The 18,178-nt window shown below is 41.9% G+C and overlaps 1 protein-coding gene across 4 annotated transcripts in view; it reads right to left on the bottom strand.

Annotated features, from left to right (window-relative positions):
• TMX3 (thioredoxin related transmembrane protein 3) overlaps positions 1–18,178 on the bottom strand; it is a 60,826-nt gene that overhangs the window by 23,593 nt on the left and 19,055 nt on the right. For 3 of the 4 annotated variants that reach the window (XM_073331708.2, XM_073331709.2, XM_073331710.2), the window contains exons 7-9: positions 16,062–16,161; positions 7,561–7,638; positions 4,886–4,952 (exon numbers count right to left, since the gene is read on the bottom strand). In XM_073331708.2, coding sequence (XP_073187809.1) covers positions 4,886–4,952; positions 7,561–7,638; positions 16,062–16,161 — 245 coding nt within the window. The other variant, XM_073331711.2, reaches the window with a different exon arrangement.

The raw sequence follows: 18,178 nt of genomic DNA on the forward strand, positions 1-18,178 counted from the left end.
CTATTTCACCCAGCAGAAGCAGGAGGGCAGGAAGGTGGGTGGGAGATAGCTATTATATCTTCTGTGTTGATTTCTAGTCTCATCCTCTACAAATACACTAGCAGGAGCAGTAATGCTGTCCAGATACTTCCTAAACCATCTATACACACCACCCCATGACAAACTACTACTCTACTTATGTAGATTTCTAAGGGAATCAACTTCTGTAAAAGTTTTAAGCCTGATGCACCGCACATTTTTTGGGAACAAAAAAAGTTTTAAATTAAATTTCGGAACTCAGATCATACAAAGAACATTACATTTTACATGAGGTCAACTACATTTAAACCTCAAAAGGGACAACATATAGTCAGCCAAATTTTAGCCTTGCTGATAGTAAACTACTGAGGTTTCAAAAGAGATAAACTGATGTCCCCATATGTACAGTGATTTCAGTACAAGGATTTTAACAAACAAATCTTTGCTGTTTCAGACTGCCTAGGAATAACAACAGTTACAGTACCTACCTTTCCGTGACTGTTGTACTTCCAGATGTGTTGCACTTGTCCACTCCACTTCAGGCGTGTGCACAACTCAGGCACAGCTGTTGGAGATTTTTCCCTCAGCAGTACTCGCTGGGGCAGCGCAAGTGCCCTCCGGTGACTTGCACTACTACACGCAGCCATGCTGCCCCTGTCCCCTACCCCCTCAGTTCCTTCCTACCAGAAAGATTCAGTGAGGGGAAGGAGGGTGGGTCATGGATGGACAAGTGCAACATATCTAAAAGAACAACAGTTATGGAAAGGAAAATAACCATTTTTTTTTCTTTGAGGGATTGCACATGTCCATTCCATTGTAGTTGACTCACAAGCAGTTCAAACTGGAGGTGACTCTAACTGAACAGAGACTGTAGGACCACTCATCGAAGTCTGGAATCATTTCTAGATTAACAAGAGACGGCCTTGTGAAACAGAAACATATAGTCTGATGACCAGGCTGCCACCCTACAAATGTCCAGTATGGGTACATGAGCCAGAAAGGCTGCAGAAATTACCTGTGACCTGTTTGAGTGACCAACTGCTTTACCTGGCAGTGCAATATTAGCCAATCAGTAGCATCAACAAATAGAGATCCAACTAAAAAGCCAAAGCTCCAACATCTGTAGTGTGGAGCTTCTCTTCCCCTTTACTGGAATGTGGCTTTGGAAAGAAAGCTGATAAATTGTTTGATTAATGTGAAGATTGGAACCTATGTCATTGAATTTTGGGTGACGGCGAAGGAAAACCTTGTCCCTAAAAAAACAACTGTACAGGGAGGCTCTGATCCTAAGGCTCACAGCTCCCCTAGTCTTCTGGCTGGGGTTATAGCAACCAAGACAGCCACCTTCATAGACAGGTGTACAAACAAACAAATCGCTAGCGGTTCAAAGGAGAGATCCACCAACTTTGCAAGCACTAAATCTAAACTCCACTATGGAACCAACTTGTGAACCTGTGCGTATAATCTGAGCAAACCCTTTAGAAATCTGACGGACATGGGATTTGAAAAAACTCATTGGTTATCCCTGGGAAGATGGAAAGCTGAGATAGCTGCCAAATGGACTCTGATGGAACTAAGAGCTTACCCCTGTTTTTTTCAGAAACATAGGATAGCCCAAAACATGGCAAATTGGTGCTTGAGCTGAGGGGAATACTTCTGTGTATGGACCAAACGGAAAAATCTCTTCCATTTAGCAAAAAAGTAGACCTAGTTGAAGGCTTCCTACTATTTAGCAGAACTTCCTGCACCCCGTTAGAGCAAATTCATTCAGAGTTTGACAGCTATGAAACATTCAACCTGTCAAGTGGAGGGCCCGAAGATTGGGATGAAGGAGGCGGCCGTGGTCCTGAGAGATCACATCCACATCTTTCAGGAGAGGCAGCATATGTCTGACGGACAGGGCTAATAGACTCAAAATCAGGGCCACACTGAGGCTGTTAGAAAAAGGTGAGCTGAATCGTACTTGACTTTGGACAGAAACAGAACCTGAAGGAAAGCATACAGCAGGCATTTTGAACAGGATAGGAGGAAAGCAACTGTCAGTGAACCCAGGCTGTGACCACTCAGGAACAAAAAATGACATTTTTTGTTCGGTCTTGTTGCAAACAGGTCCAATTTGGGGAGTGTCCCACCACTAGAAAATGGACAGGGACATATCTATGCGAAGAGATGACTTGTGGTGACCTGAGAATGACCTGCTCATGTGGTCTGTCCGTGTGTTTTGAACTCCTGGAAAGTAAGCAGCTCTCAGGCTGATAGAACTAGCGATGCAGAAATTCCAAAGGAAAATCGCCTACTGCCATAAGTTTTCAGAACGCCCTTCCTCCGACTCCACCACACTTGTTTACACAGAAGATGGCTACTGTGTTGTCTGTGAGTTTCAAAAAATTCCGCCATTTAATATTCTTAAGGAACGCCAAGCAAAATAAACGCATGGCCCAAAGTTCCCTGATATTTATATGGAGACTTATATCCTGAAAAGACCAAAGGCTCTGAGAGTCTGAAAGGGACCTAAATGAGCTCCCCAATTTAGACTTGATGCATCTGTGACCAGAGTGAGCGACTCCTGTCATAGGGCAAAAAGAACACTCTTGCAAACATTTGCAGTTTCTACCCACCAGTCAGAGAGGACAAGACCTGAGCAGGTATTGGAGCTACCATGCCAACATGATGATGGGTCAGTGAGTACACCGAGGCCAGCCAATCCTGTAGTTCTCTGAGGTGTAGCCTGGCATGCTGCACCAAGTTTGAGGCAATTTTGAACCACAGTGAGAGGATGCACCTTTAGATCTAGAGTGGTCACGATCCTAAGCTGTAAACCTGTGGAATATAGCTTCCTGCTGAATAGGACTACCTTTTTTCCTTTTGGGGTACAGGCCTGGTGTCCTAGTCTCTCCCTTCCATTAGCAGCAGTGACTACCAGGGATCTTGGATGATGGTGGTTATAAGAAAGCTCAAATCCTTGTGAAGAGACCGAATATCTTCTCTCCACCCTTTTAGCAGTGGGAGGCAAGGAAGATGGGGGTTGCCATAAAATTTTGACAGGTTCCAGGATAGCCTCATTAACTGGGAAAGCTACTCTGGAGGGCCTTGCAAAGGCTAAAATGTCCACAAGCCTGTGTGACCTTTCTGGCACCTCTTGTAGATGGCTATACAGAGCTGCAACCAACCTTCTCAATAAGTCTTGATGAGCACTGAAACCATCGGGGGGAGAGAAGTAGATTCAGTCACTGCTGCCTCACTGGGTGACATAGCACCCCGCTATGTGCAGGCCATTGATCCTTAGAGTGCTAAGTCTTGTGGCAGACACTACTGTGGGCAGGAACCCCACTGGGCTGCTGGGCATGCTCAGGTAAAGACATGAATGATCTGACCTTGGAGTCTGATGAGGAGTCCACTTCCTCAGACCACGGTGACTCCTTCAGTTCCAGAGAGACCTGTTTTGAATTTGGAGATCAGGGTTCTGCGGGATCACTGCTGAACCCTACTGAAAGGAGACACAACTGTAGAAGTCATCGGTACTGAACAATGTTCTGGGGCTGTTCTGTGGGAGCGTGCTCTTCCAATCCCGGTACTATGAGAGATTTCTGAACAGCAGGGGAAACCAGCACCAATAGTTAAGCAACTCTCTGGCTTCCTCAAAAGCTTCGGGTATAGATGGCACTGGAAAGGGCTCCTGAGTCTGTGATACCAAAAGGTGCACCAGTCTTTTGGGAATTAGCCTTCATGGGCTCCAGATTCAGCAGTCCCTCTTGGCTTATGGACTGTGCCTGGGTGAACTTCTTTGATCATGCCGCCAAGTTCTTGCCTCTGCTTGGTGCCTTCACTGTAGACTTTGAAGGCCCCAGTACCGAGGCTTCAGAAGACTTAAGTTGTTTCTTCTTAGATACCGGTGACAAGGATCTGCCTCTGGACTCAGTCAGAACATGGAAGCACTCCTAACAGACTCAGATGTGCTAGATACTGTAGCCCATAGGACTGGCTTGCTAGCTTAGCCTTCATTATATTCAGCTGTAACACAAGAAACCTGCAGACCTGTATCCTGTAAGACATTAGCTTAAGCAAGTTAGCAGAAGTTAGCATAAGCGTGTTTCAGTAGGCCTGTAAGCTTTGGCATAGATAGATATTCTAACAGTTATCCTCAGAGTTTGGGGAACTCAGTCTAGCTTACTCAATGGTAGAAGCTGGAGCTTAACGGTAAATACCTGCAGAAACATGGAAACAATAACCGTAAACTGGCTTAAGCAAGAAGTGATGGGTATGATAATGAATTAAAGTGGTATTAATACCTATTAATATAGGTTGACCTCAGGATAAGTACACCTCAGTATTATGTGAGTGAAAAGAATAAATTTGGGCATGGAGGAATGAGCAATAGCATGAATATTCAATATGGTGCTCAGGTCCTATAATAGGGCATACCACCATGTGGAGAGGAGTCATTTAGCATTTGGCGGCTTTCCATCATTCAACCCCTCAGCTCTACTATCAATCTTGGGTAGTGAGTAACTGGAACCATTGGATTCATTTGGCATGCCAGTACTCTACCTGTAACATGCAAGAGTACATTCGAGCAAAAAATGCAAAGTCAAATTTCAGTTGCTTCTATCTTTACTACATTTATCGCAGCTGAACAAAATTCTCACTCCAGTGCTTTATTTGTTCCGTTAAAAAAATCAGACTTACATAATAGAGATATAAACAGCAATTCTCCCTTTCTCTCCTTCACAAAGAAAAGATTATCCAATATAAACCTGGTCAATCTTTTTTAAAATTTCTCCTTCAAAAAGAATGCCTGTGTTTTGATTTCCCTCAAATATACTTTGAGTATTTTGCCTGTAGGTGAACAGTACACACTTGTACTTACCATCATATACAAAGTAAGTTCCATCTTTGAAGACCACAACAGCAGGCAATTCAGGCAGTGTCACATACTAAAAGAGTGAGAGATGACTTTTAATCATCCCATGGATGATTAAGACAGGCATTTTAACTGCACAAACCTTAAACTCACCAGTCTGAAAGTAAAAAACCCCTCAAATAATTAAACAGGACACTTACATATTCTCTCAGCCTTGTTTATAACATAGAAGCTTGGAAACATACTCCCTTGCTTCCCCTTTTAACAATTTTATCTTTTTTACATTCCAACTTTAAAAAAAAAAATCTAATTTTATGTGGAAATTACATTTTTGTTTAAATTTCCAATTTCCTAATTTATATTAGTACTTTCTCCAGCACTAGGAACTATATTTCTTATTCAAATGCTGATGCATTCAGTGAAGAGACAACAAAAGGTTTTTGTACATCCTATTAAAAAATGTTTTAGGAGGATGAGGTTAGTTTGACAAAGTTGTGGATTTTTAACAAGACAAGTATTTTAAATCTCTGTCTCTCCCACGAACAGGTGGCAATTTTAAAACAAAAAACATTTTCAAAATAAAAATGATGACATCCTTCTATCATACCTGAGAAAGTTAGAAACCCAGTTCTTTTTTGGCTTGTTTTACACTTCTTGGCCCCATTCTCTGTGCCCCAGGAAGCTCCACAAACGGCAGAGGTGACTAAGGCTGTCTGGGGGCTGGTTTGGTCCCTGGCGTAAATTACATCAGACTCATAAATCGGAGCTAGCAGCTTTAACTCTACCTTCACTACTCTGCTCTAGAGCAGAGGTGGGAGTTGTGAAATAAAATAGCATACAATAATGAATTAGTGCAAATGGGCAGGGTTAAAGTTTGTGAGAGCACCTTAAGTGAGAATTACATAAAATTTACACTCACCTGTTTTACAATTTGCTTATTTCCCCGTAGGATATTTAAAAAAAAACTATACCTACTTGGCTCTTCTGCAGTATACTTGTGATCAAAATATCTCATAGGGCTTGGCTTTACAAATGTTAAACCTCAAAGCACTTGTGACTATATTGTAAAGTACATACAACTACAGCAAAAGAAGGTTAGGCTCTTAACCAAGTAACCTAATTTTCAGAAGTGCCATCCACCAATAAATTCCACTGAGGCTGATAAAAACTGCAAATGCTCAGCACCTCCAAAAATCAAGCCATAGGTAAATAAATATAGATTTAGAAACCTAACTTTAAAGAACATTTTTTGAAAATCTTGGACAAGTGACTTATCAAAGTTGTTACAGCGAGTCAGTGGAACAGCCGATAATACAGCCACAGTCTCCGGACTCCAGCCTCTAGACAACACTTGCCTTATAACGTCAGGAAAATAATGACGTAATGTGGTTTCTCTAGCATTTTGTATTTACAACCAATTTTATTGTAGCAATAGGCTCAGTAGGTTTTAAACAGCTGTTTTATAAAAAATAATGCTTTTATTAAAGATACACGATTTTTCAAGTCATGCAATCTCAAGTCATTTAGCATTGCAGACATAACCCCTTGACAAAACCACACCATATGGTTTTTATACACTTCTTTATGCTAGTAAAGTAGTATAACATTCAAATCCCATTCCCTAGTATCAAGAACATAAAACTGCCCTTTCCCAGCTACAAATGCACGAGACTTCCCGCGTCTCAACTCCTCCTTGGAAAACCTGATTAGTACAGTTTGGCTTCCTCGGGGTTTGTCACTGGGACTCAGACAGCTCAGTTAATGAGGGACAACTGAGTATGAGTATTGGGCTTTTGCACCTGTTTCTTGGGTGGTACTTTGAAGCATCTTGGGAACCCATTTCTGGGCTGGAGTTTGGGGTGAGAGTTCCTCCTGTCCTTTCCATTCCAGGGACCATTTTTCCTCCCCAAAATCTGCTATCTATTCCCACTAGAGAAGAAAGCATGCACAGATAATTTTCAGCATACTATATTCTAAGGTTCTGAATTTATTTCTTCAATTTTGTCAAAAGCTACTAGTCCTCATTAAGGATTCAGTGAATGGCAATTCTGATTTTGTTTTCAAAAAATCATTAGTTACTAGCATAAAAATACAGCTCTTAAAAAAAATGTATTTCAGAAATGGTTATATGTAAAGTCTGGAATAACTCAGTTTTGGGTCCAAAATCAGTTTTGATAAATTAGATGATATTGAAACTAAGATTATAACAAACTGTGTTCTGCAATCCTACTTATTCTATTTAAGTTCCTATTGCACCTCAATGCCTTCTCTGAAAAAGTCACGTGGTCAGTGCAAAACAGGACCGCCTGATCAACCTAACAAATACTGCAAGAACAAAAAAATGTGTAAAACTTTTCAACTGTATTTCAAGCTATTATAATGAATAATTTGATAGGATTTTTCCCTCTTTTAAAGACAGAGGTTTTAATATTGCTGGTGATCAATATGCTAACACGTATTTAGAAGGTAACAGAGTATTCCGTAACTGTAACTCAGTTCCAAATCCATGTTTTCTCTATGAGATTCTTTATTTAGAAATAGTTATTCATTAGAGTGATTGCTATTACTGACCAGTTTTCTGTAGTGTTTGAGGTCAGAAACAGCAAGAATTAAAAGGCTACGGTTGTGCTAAATACAACTTGAGGAAGTAGAGGTTGAAGTATCTGATAAAGTGAATTTACCTCAGGTAGCACCTCTTCTGAGGCAGAAAAAAAGTATGTATAGACAATTAGTTCTGAAGCAACTTCTATGTATTTCTCCTGCAAAAATACAAACAAACAAGAGACATTTTTTAAAAATTTATCAAATCTTGGTACAAACATTAACAGAAAAAAGTCTATCAAAATACAAACATTTTCTTCTACTTTTTTAAAAGTAAAATATAAAAAGATAATGTAACAAAATTAGAATAGAAAGCTTACCTGCGGCTCATCTGCACTACATGGCTAAACATGCCAGTGTAAAATGATGTAGCTATGTTAGGGGCATCCCTTTTATAAGTTACAAGGTGTAGAACAAGTTGTAGTACACTGGGTGTAGAACAAAAGCTAGGCAAGTAATACTGTTCTGAACCATGGTTCAGTGCCCGCATTGTTCCATTCAAACTAAGAAAAAAAAACTTGACAGACCTCAACAAATCTAACTGGTTTATTTGGAGTTGTATTACAGGAGTATTCTTAGACAAAGACCATTTGAATTTTCTGTATTATGTTCATTTTATTTTGGCAGTACATGGATCTTAAACCACAAATAATGTCTACTAATAAGTAGGGCTGTTGATTAATCACAGTTAATTCATGCGATTAACTCAAAAAATTAACGGTGATTAAAAAAATTAATTGTGATTAATCACACTGTTAAACAATAGAATACCAAATGAAATTTATTAAATATTTGTGGATGTTTTTCTACATTTTCAAATATATTGATTTCTATTACAACACAGAATACAAAGAGTGCACTTCTCACTTTATATTATTTTTATTACAAATATTTGCACTGTAAAAATGATAAACAAAAGAAATAGAATTTTTCAATTCATCTCATACAAGTACTGAGTGCAATCTCTTTATCGTGAAAGTGTAACTTACAAACACAGATTTTTTTTGTTACATAACCGCACTCAAAAACAAAACAATGTAAAATTCCAGAGCCTACAAGTCCACTCAGTCCTACTTCCTATTCAGCCAATCACTAAGACAAACAAATTTGTTTAAATTTACAGGAGATACTGTTGACTGCCTCTTACGGTATGTCTACACTACGGAATTAGGTCGAATTTATAGAAGTCTTTTTTTAGAAATCGGTTTTATATATTCAAGTGTGTGTGTCCCCACAGAAAATGCTCTAAGCACATTAAGTGCATTAACTCGGCGGAGTGCTTCCACAGTATCGAGGCAAGTATCGACTTCTGGAGTGTTGCACTGTGGGTAGCTATCCCACAGTTCCCACAGTCTCCGCTGCCCATTGGAATTCTAGGTTGAGATCCCAATGCCTGATGGGGCAAAAAACATTGTCGCAGGTGGTTCTGGGTACATATCATCAGGCCCCCGTTCCCTCCCTCCCTCCGTGAAAGCAAGGGCAGACAATCGTTTCGCGCCTTTTTTCCTGAGTTACCTGTGCAGACGCCATACCACGGCAAGCATGGAGCCCGCTCAGGTAACCGTCACCCTATGTCTCCTGGGTGCTGGCAGACGTGGTACTGCATTGCTATACAGCAGCATCAACCCCTTGCCTTGTGGCAGCAGACAGTACAGTACGACTGGTAGTCGTCGTCGTCATGTCCGAGGTGCTCCGGGCCACGTTGGCCAGGAGCGCCTGGGCAGACATGGGCGCAGGGACTAAATTTGGAGTGACTTGACCAGGTCATTCTCTTTAGTCCTGCAGTCAGTCCTATTGAACCGTCTTATGGTGAGCAGGCAGGCAATACGGATTGCTAGCAGTCCTATTGCATCATCTTCTGCCGGGCAGCCATGAGATATGGATGGCATGCAGTCCTTCTGCACCGTCTGCTGCCACCCAAAGATGTAAAAGATAGATGGAGTGGATCAAAACAAGAAATAGACCAGATTTGTTTTGTACGCATTTTCTCCCCCCCATATGGGTGACTCATTCCTCTAGGTCACAATGCAGTCACTCACAGAGAAGGTACATCGAGGTAAATCTAGCCATGTATCAATCAGAGGCCAGACTAACCTCCTTGTTCCAATAAGAACAATAACTTAGGTGCACCATTTTTTATTGGAACCCTCCGTGAAGTCATGCCTGAAATACTCCTTGATAAAGCCACCCCCTTTGTTGATTTTAGCTCCCTGAAGCCAACCCTGTAAGCCATGTCGTCAGTTGCCCCTCCCTCTGTCAGAGCAACGGCGGACAATCGTTCTGCGCCTTTTTTCTGTGTGGACGCCATACCAAGGCAAGCATGGAGGCCGCTCAGCTCACTTTGGCAATTAGGAGTACGTTAAACACCACACGCATTATCCAGCAGTATATGCAGCACCAGAACCTGGCAGAGCGATACCGGGCGAGGAGGCGACGTCAGCGCGGTCACGTGAGTGATCAGGACATGGACACAGATTTTTCTGAAAGCATGGGCCCTGCCAATGCATGCATCATGGTGCTAATGGGGCATGTTCATGCCGTGGAACGCCGATTCTGGGCTCAGGAAACAAGCACAGACTGGTGGGACGATTCCCAGTGGCTGCGAAAATTTCGCATGCGTAAGGGCACTTTCATGGAACTTTGTGACTTGCTTTCCCCTGCCCTGAAGCGCACGAATACCAAGATGAGAGCAGCCCTCACAATTGACAAGTGAGTGGCGATAGCCCTGTGGAAGCTTGCAACGCCAGACAGCTACCGGTCAGTTGGGAATCAATTTGGAGTGGGCAAATCTACTGTTGGGTGCTGTGATGCAAGTAGCCCACACAATCAAAGATCTGCTGATATCAAGGGTAGTGACCCTGGGAAATGTGCAGGTCATAGTGGATGGCTTTGCTGCAATGGGATTCCCTAACTGTGGTGGGGCCATAGACGGAACCCATATCCCTATCTTGGCACCGGAGCACCAACCCGCCGAGTACATAAACCGCAAGGGGTACTTTTCGATAGTGCTGCAAGCTCTGGTGGATCACAAGGGACGTTTCACCAACATCAACGTGAGATGGCCGGGAAAGGTGCATGACGCTCGCATCTTCAGGAACTCTGGTCTGTTTCAAAAGCTGCAGGAAGGGACTTTATTCCCAGACCAGAAAATAACTTTTGGGGATGTTGAAATGCCTATATGTATCTTTGGGGACCCAGCCTATCCCTTAATGCCATGGCTCATGAAGCCGTACACAGGCAGCCTGGACAGTAGTCAGGAGCTGTTCAACTACAGACTGAGCAAGTGCAGAATGGTGGTAGAATGTGCATTTGGACGTTTAAAGGCATGCTGGCGCAGTTTACTGACTCGCTTAGACCTCAGCGAAACCAATATTCCCACTGTTATTACTGCTTGCTGTGTGCTCCACAATATCTGTGAGAATAAGGGGGAGACGTTTATGGCGGGGTGGGAGGTTGAGGCAAATCGCCTGGCTGCTGGTTATGCGCAGCCAGACACCAGGGTGGCTAGAAGAGCACAGGAGGGCGCAGTAAGCATCAGAGAAGCTTTGAAAACCAGTTTCATGACTGGCCAGGCTACGGTGTGAAAGTTCTCTTTGTTTCTCCTTGATGAAACCCCCCACCCCTTGGTTCACTCTACTTCCCTGCAAGCTAACCACCCTCCCCTCCTCCCTTTACTCATTGCTTGCAGAGGCAATAAAGTCATTGTTGCTTCACATTCATGCATTCTTTATTCATTCATCACACAAATAGGGGGATGACTACCAAGGTAGCCCAGGAGGGGTGGTGGAGGAGTGAAAGAAAATGCCACACAGCACATTAAAAGTTTACAACTTTAAAATTTATTGAATGCCAGCCTTCTTTTTTTTGAGCAATCCTCTGTGGTGGAGTGGCTGGTTGGCCAGTGCCCCCCCCACCGCGTTCTTGGGCGTCTGGGTGTGGAGGCTATGGAACTTGTGGAGGAGGGCGGTTGGTTACACAGGGGCTGTAGTGGCAGTCTGTGCTCCAGCTACCTTTGCTGCAGCTCAACCATACACTGGAGCACACTGGTTTGATCCTCCAGCAGCCTCAGCATTGAATCCTGCTTCCTCTCATCACGCTGCCGCCACATTTGAGCTTCAGCCCTGTCTTCAGCCCGCCACCTCTCCTCCCAGTCATTTTGTGCTTTCCTGCACTCTGACATTATTTGCCTCCATGCATTTGTCTGTGCTCTGTCAGTGTGGGAGGACAGCCCCTGCTCAGAGAACATTTCATCACGAGTGCGTTTTTTTTTTTTTCTTTCTAATCTTCACTAGCCTCTGGGAAGGAGAAAATCCTGTGATCATTGAAACACATGTAGCTGGTGGAGAAAAAAAAAGGGACAGCGGTATTTAAAAAGACACATTTTATAAAACAGTGGCTACACTCTTTCAGGGTAAACCTTGCTGTTAACATTACATACATAGCACATGTGCTTTCGTTACAAGGTCGCATTTTGCCTCCCCCCACCACGTGGCTACCCCCTCAACCCTCCCCACTCCCCGTGGCTAACAGCGGGGAACATTTCTGTTCAGCCACAGGCAAACAGCTCAGCAGGAACGGGCTCCTCTGAATGTCCCCTGAAGAAAAGCACCCTATTTCAACCAGGAGACCATGAATGATATCTCACTCTCCTGAGGATAACACAGAGAGATAAAGAACGGATGTTGTTTGAACACCAGCAAACATACACTGCAATGCTTTGTTGTACAATGATTCCCGAGTACGCGATACTGGCCTGGAGTGGTAAAGTGTCCTACCACGGTGGATGCAATAAGGCTGCCCTCCCTAGAAACCTTTTGCATAGGCTTTGGGAGTACATCCAGGAGAGCCGCGAATGCCAGGGCAAATTAATCCTTTCACATGCTTGCTTTTAAACCATGTATAGTATTTTAAAAAGGTACACTCACCGGAGGTCCCTTCTCCGCCTGCCGGGTCCAGGAGGCAGCCTTGGGTGGGTTTGGGGGGTACTGGCTCCAGGTCCAGGGTGAGAAACAGTTCCTGGCTGTCGGGAAAACCAGTTTCTCCACTTGCTTGCTGTGAGCTATCTACAACCTCATCATCCTCATCTTCCTCATCCCCAAAACCTGCTTCCGTGTTGCCTCTATCTCCATTGAAGGAGTCAAACAACACGGCTGGGATAGTGGTGGCTGAACCCCCCTAAAATGGCATGCAGCTCATCATAGAAGCGGCATGTTTGGGGCTCTGACCCGGAGTGGCCGTTCGCCCCTCTGGTTTTCTGGTAGGCTTGCCTCAGCTCCTTCAGTTTCACGAGGCACTGCTTCGGGTCCCTGTTATGGCCTCTGTCCTTCATGCCCTGGGAGATTTTCACAAAGGTTTTGGCATTTCGAAAACTGGAACGGAGTTCTGATAGCACGGATTCCTCTCCCCATACAGCGATCAGATCCCGTACCTCCCATTCAGTCCATGTTGGAGCCCTTTTGCGATTCTGGGACTCCATCATGGTCACCTCTGCTGATGAGCTCTGCATGGTCACCTGCAGCTTGCCACGCTGGCCAAACAGGGAATGAGATTCACAAGTTCGCAGTTCTTTTCCTGTCTACCTGGCCAGTGCATCTGAGTTGAGAGTGCTGTACAGAGCGGTCACAATGGAGCACTCTGGGATAGGTCCCAGAGGCCAATACCGTCAAAATGTGTCCAGAGTACCCCAAATTCGACCCGGCAAGGCCGATTTAAGCGCTAATCCACTTGTCAGGGGTGGAGTACGGAAATAGATTTTAAGAGCCCCTTAAGTCGAAATAAAGGGCTTCATCGTGTGGACGGGTGTAGGTTTACATCAATTTAACGCTGCTAAATTCGACCTAAAGTCCTACTGTAGACCAGGGCTTATTTACAGTGTCACCTGAAAGTGAGAACAGCCTGGCACTTTTGAGGCTGGCGTTGCAAGGTGTCAAGGTTCCTCCCCCACTCTGAACTCTAGGGTACAGATGTGGGGTCCTGCATGAAAACCTCCTAAGCTTACTTTTACCAGCTTAGGTTAAAACTTCCCAAGGTACAAATTAATTTTATCTTTGGAATAACCACTGCCACCACCAAACTCTAACTGGGTTTACTGGGAAACGTAGTTTGGACACGTCTTTCCCCCCAAAATCCTCCCAACCCTTGCACCCCACTTCCTGGGAAAGGTTTGGTAAAAATCCTCAACAATTGGCATAGGTGACCACAGACCCAAACCCTTGGATCTGAGAACAATGAAAAAGCATTCAGTTTTCTTACAAGACGACTTTTAATAGAAATAGAAATAAATAGGAGTAAAGGAATCACCCCTGTAAAATCAGGATGGTAGGTACCTTACAGGGTAATTAGATTCAAAACATAGAGAATCCCTCTAGGCAAAACCTTAAGTTACAAAAAAGACACACAGACAGAAATAGTCATTCTATTCAGCACAATTCTTTTCTCAGCCATTTAAAGAAATCATAATCGAACGCATACCTAGCTAGATTACTTACTAAAAGTTCTAAGACTCCATTCCTGTTCTATCCCCAGCAAATGCAGCATATAGACAGAGACCCCTTTGTTTCTCTCCCTCCTCCCAGCTTTCGAAAGTATCTTGTCTCCTCATTGGTCATTTTGGTCAGTTGCCAGCGAGGTTACCTTTAGCTTCTTAACCCTTTACAGGTGAGAGGAGTTTTCCTCTGGCCAGGAGGGATCTTAAAGGGGTTTACCCTTCCCTTTATATTTATGACACAAGGTATTTATGTGCCAGATATGCTAAACGTCCATATGCCCCTTCATACTTTGGCCACCATTCCAGAGGACATGCTTCCATGCTGATGATGCTCGTTAAAAAAAAAAAAATACATTAATTAAATTTGTGACTGAACTCCTTGGGGGAGAACTGTATGTCTCCTGTTCTGTTTTACCCACATTCTGCCATATATTTCATGTTATAGCAGTCTCGGATGATGACTCAAGACATGTTCGTTTTAAGAACACTTTCACTGCAGATTTCACAAAACGCAAAGAAGGTACCAATGTGAGATTTCTAAGGATAGATATAGCACTCGACCCAAGGTTTAAGAATCTGAAGTGCCTTCCAAAATCTGAGAGGGGAGAGGTGTGAAGCACGCTTTCAGATGTCTTAAAAGAGCAACATCCCGATGAGGAAACTACAGAACCCTAACCACCAGAAAAGAAAATCAACCTTCTGCCGGTAGCATTTGACTCAGATGATGAAAATGAACATGCGTCGGTTCGCTCTGCTTTGGATCGTTATTGAACGGAATCCGTCATCAGCATGGAAACATGCCTTCTGGAATGGTGGTTGAAGCATGAAGGCACATATGAATCTTCAGGGCATCTGGCACATAAATATCTTGCAATGTCGGCTACAACAGTGCCATGTGAACGTCTGTTTTCACTTTTAGGTGACATTGTAAACAAGATGTGGGCAGCATTACCTCCTGAAAATTGTAACCAAACTTGTTTGTCTGAGCGATTGGCTGAAGTAGGACTGAGTGGACTTGTAGGTTTTAAAGTTTTACATTGTTTTATTTCTCAATGTATTTATTTTTTGTACATAATTCTACATTTCTAAGTTCAACTTCCATTACAAAGAGATTACACTATAGTACTTGTATGAGGTGAACTGAAAAATTCTATTTATTTTGTTTTTTACAGTGCAAATATTTGTAATAAATATATAAAGTGAGCATTGTACACTTTGCATTCTGTGTTGCAGTCGAAATCAATATATTAGAAAATGTAGAAAATATCCAAAAATATTTAAATAAATGGTATTCTATTACTGTTTAACATGCGTTTAATCGTGTGATTAATTTTTTTTAATCGTGCAATTATTTTGTTTTAATCACTTGACATCCCTATTAATATGTATTAGAGCAAAAAGGACACACACCATAAAGGTACATATGCACATTATGTCAACATAATGGAAGTGATACAGTGAACAACAGTAAGAGTTTTAGAAATTTTCTGAGGATTTTGTTAAAATGAAGACCAAATACACAGAGTTTCTTTCCACCTAAGTGAAACTTACTAAGATGTAGCATAGAACTTCAGTATAAAAAAAAAAGATCATAAAACCTATCACATTAACAAAAAAATTCTCTCTTCAGTATAACTGTGCCACACAGTAAATGCTACATTAAATAACTTTTAAGTTTTAAACTTTTAAGTTTAACTATTATGAATGCATGCCTTATGCCTCAAAACAACAAAAACATTTGGCATATCTAAGGTTAAGTATAATTTTAAAATACTGTTTTACATTATTAGGACTTCGGAGTCCCACGACACAAAGATTACAAGAGGAGAGACAGCACTCAGATCTAGAGATTACCAGCATGTTTGGTAAATGTCTATAAACACATACATTAAGATAAAAAAAGTGTATATATTATGCCATTATCAAAGTAGTTCTAAAATTAGAGACTATTCAGCTTCTTACCTACAACTATAATCTCTTTAAAATATACAATTACTTTCTCACTTTTTTAGGAGAGATATGCATAAGTCACTTTTAGACTGCCTCTATAAAGATCAAAAACAAAAAACAAATGAATTTAATGAAGTTTCAAACCTTTAAAGGAGATTCCCCACCAACGTACAAAAAAAGTACACGATGCCTCTTGTGCACATGTTCAAACATTTGCTGGCTAGGAAGTGGCCGGATAAGAGGCCTGGGGAAAAGGGAAATATAAAGAAACATTCAGGGTTTTTTTGAAAATTCAAAGAAAACATATACGCTCATCTAAATTGTACAATTCTGACTGCCCATTCCACAAGTCTAAACTTGAAAATACTAGAACTCTATTTAAGAACAGCAAATAGTGACTGCTGCTACAGTGCAATGGAATTTACCAATTATATCAACTCTTAGTAAGAAGAATTAAACAGTAATCCTGACACTACATACAAGCCTTATTTCTGAAAGAGGCATAGCAACTCGGGAATATGGGTTTTGTAAGTGATTCTAGTTTGGAGATTACCGGTATTCATAGACTACTGGAAAGTACGGAAAAGCAGTTTAGGTCCATGTCCCTATTTTTATGCTCTAAACCCCAGGTAAGTGAGAAGAGAGGAAATTTGAATAGTCCCAAGCAGAAACTGTTCTCTAGAAGATTCTGAGCTCGTGTGCCAAGGTTGCAATTATCCGTATGGGGGGAAATCCATGGTGGCAATTTTTTTTTGGGGGGGGCGGGGGGAGAAGAGAAGAAGCCACAATTATTTCCTTTGCTAGATTGCTAATTGTCCCAATAAAACTTCATATAAAATCCCCCTCCCTCCACTTTTTTTTTTTTGGGGGGGGGGGGGTAAATGATGAAATCCTTGTTAATGCTGTATTAAATTTAAAATACAGTCTGCGCATTACTTAATAATTTATACAACCCACAGAATTAATTTGCCGCTATTTCTCCATCTTCCTGTAAGTAATAGAATAAATACTGCATCATCCCAGGAGAGCTGACGTGCGACAGCTGAGAAAAAATAATTTTCTCAATAGCTCAGTTTAACACCAGTGATTCTTTCACTATTCAAAAACATTTCATTTTAATTTTATAATTAAAAAATAAAACTGAGTGGCAGAAAATGAGCTTCTAACTGATATAGCCCATATGATTAGATATAGTGAAAGACTACCAACATCTTAACTAAACATACTTTTTCACAACTGCAGAGGTAAATCTGCAAACTATATATGGTGGGGCATTTTTAAATCTCTCTCTGACACCTTAAGCAGTATCTGTTCCAAAAAACAAGTGCAGTCTCAATGATCTATTTCAGGCATTGCATCATTCTGCCTAATGTAACTTGTTCAGTAATTAATTGCTAATGTTGCATCATTACTGAAATCAATGTCAAAACAAATTAAAAACTTAACTACGGAGTTTAAGAGCAATTGCATCAGAAACACTCACGTTACATATTATCACTCTATAAAATCTCTTACAACCAGGTCAGCATAGCTAGCTTCAACAGGCTGCTCTTTCTGCAGGCAGTGAACAAAGCAGGCGGCTACCAAACAATGTTATAAGGGAACACTGCGCAACTTTAAACAAGCATGTTCTCCTATTGATCAGCAATGTAACAACGAAACAACGTTAACCAGGATGACGTTAAGTGAGGAGTTACTGTATTTTAAACAAAAGGAAGTATTTCTTCACATAACGCACGGTCAACCTGTGGAACTCCTTGCCAGAGGATGTTGTGAAGGCCAAGACCATAACAGGGTTCAAAAAAGAACAAGATAAATGCATGGAGGATAGATCCATCACCAATGACTATTAGCCAGGATGTTCAGGGATGGTGTACCTAGTCTCTGTTTGGAAGAAGCCGGGAATGGGTGACAAGGGATGGATTACTTGATGATTACCTGTTCTGTTCATTACCTCTGGGGCACCTGGCATTGGCCACTGTTGGAAGACAGGATGCTAGGCTAGATGGACCTTTGGTCTGACCCAGTATGGCCGTTCTTATGTTTTGTGTATACATTAAGACTTCCACTATGCAAAATTATAGACGGGAACTTAGATGGCTTGCACTTAACACTTTCTCCTGTCCTCCAAACCTGACCTATACAAACACTTGCATTAGCCTAAAAAACAACACATAAATGAGAAACACTGCACTAGACTATGCCACAGACTTCCCCTCATTGAAATAAATGACTACTAAATCAGATGGGGTAAAGATTAT

Source organism: Lepidochelys kempii, chromosome 2 (assembly GCF_965140285.1).
Source record: "Lepidochelys kempii isolate rLepKem1 chromosome 2, rLepKem1.hap1, whole genome shotgun sequence".
Classification (NCBI taxonomy): Eukaryota; Metazoa; Chordata; order Testudines; family Cheloniidae; genus Lepidochelys; species Lepidochelys kempii.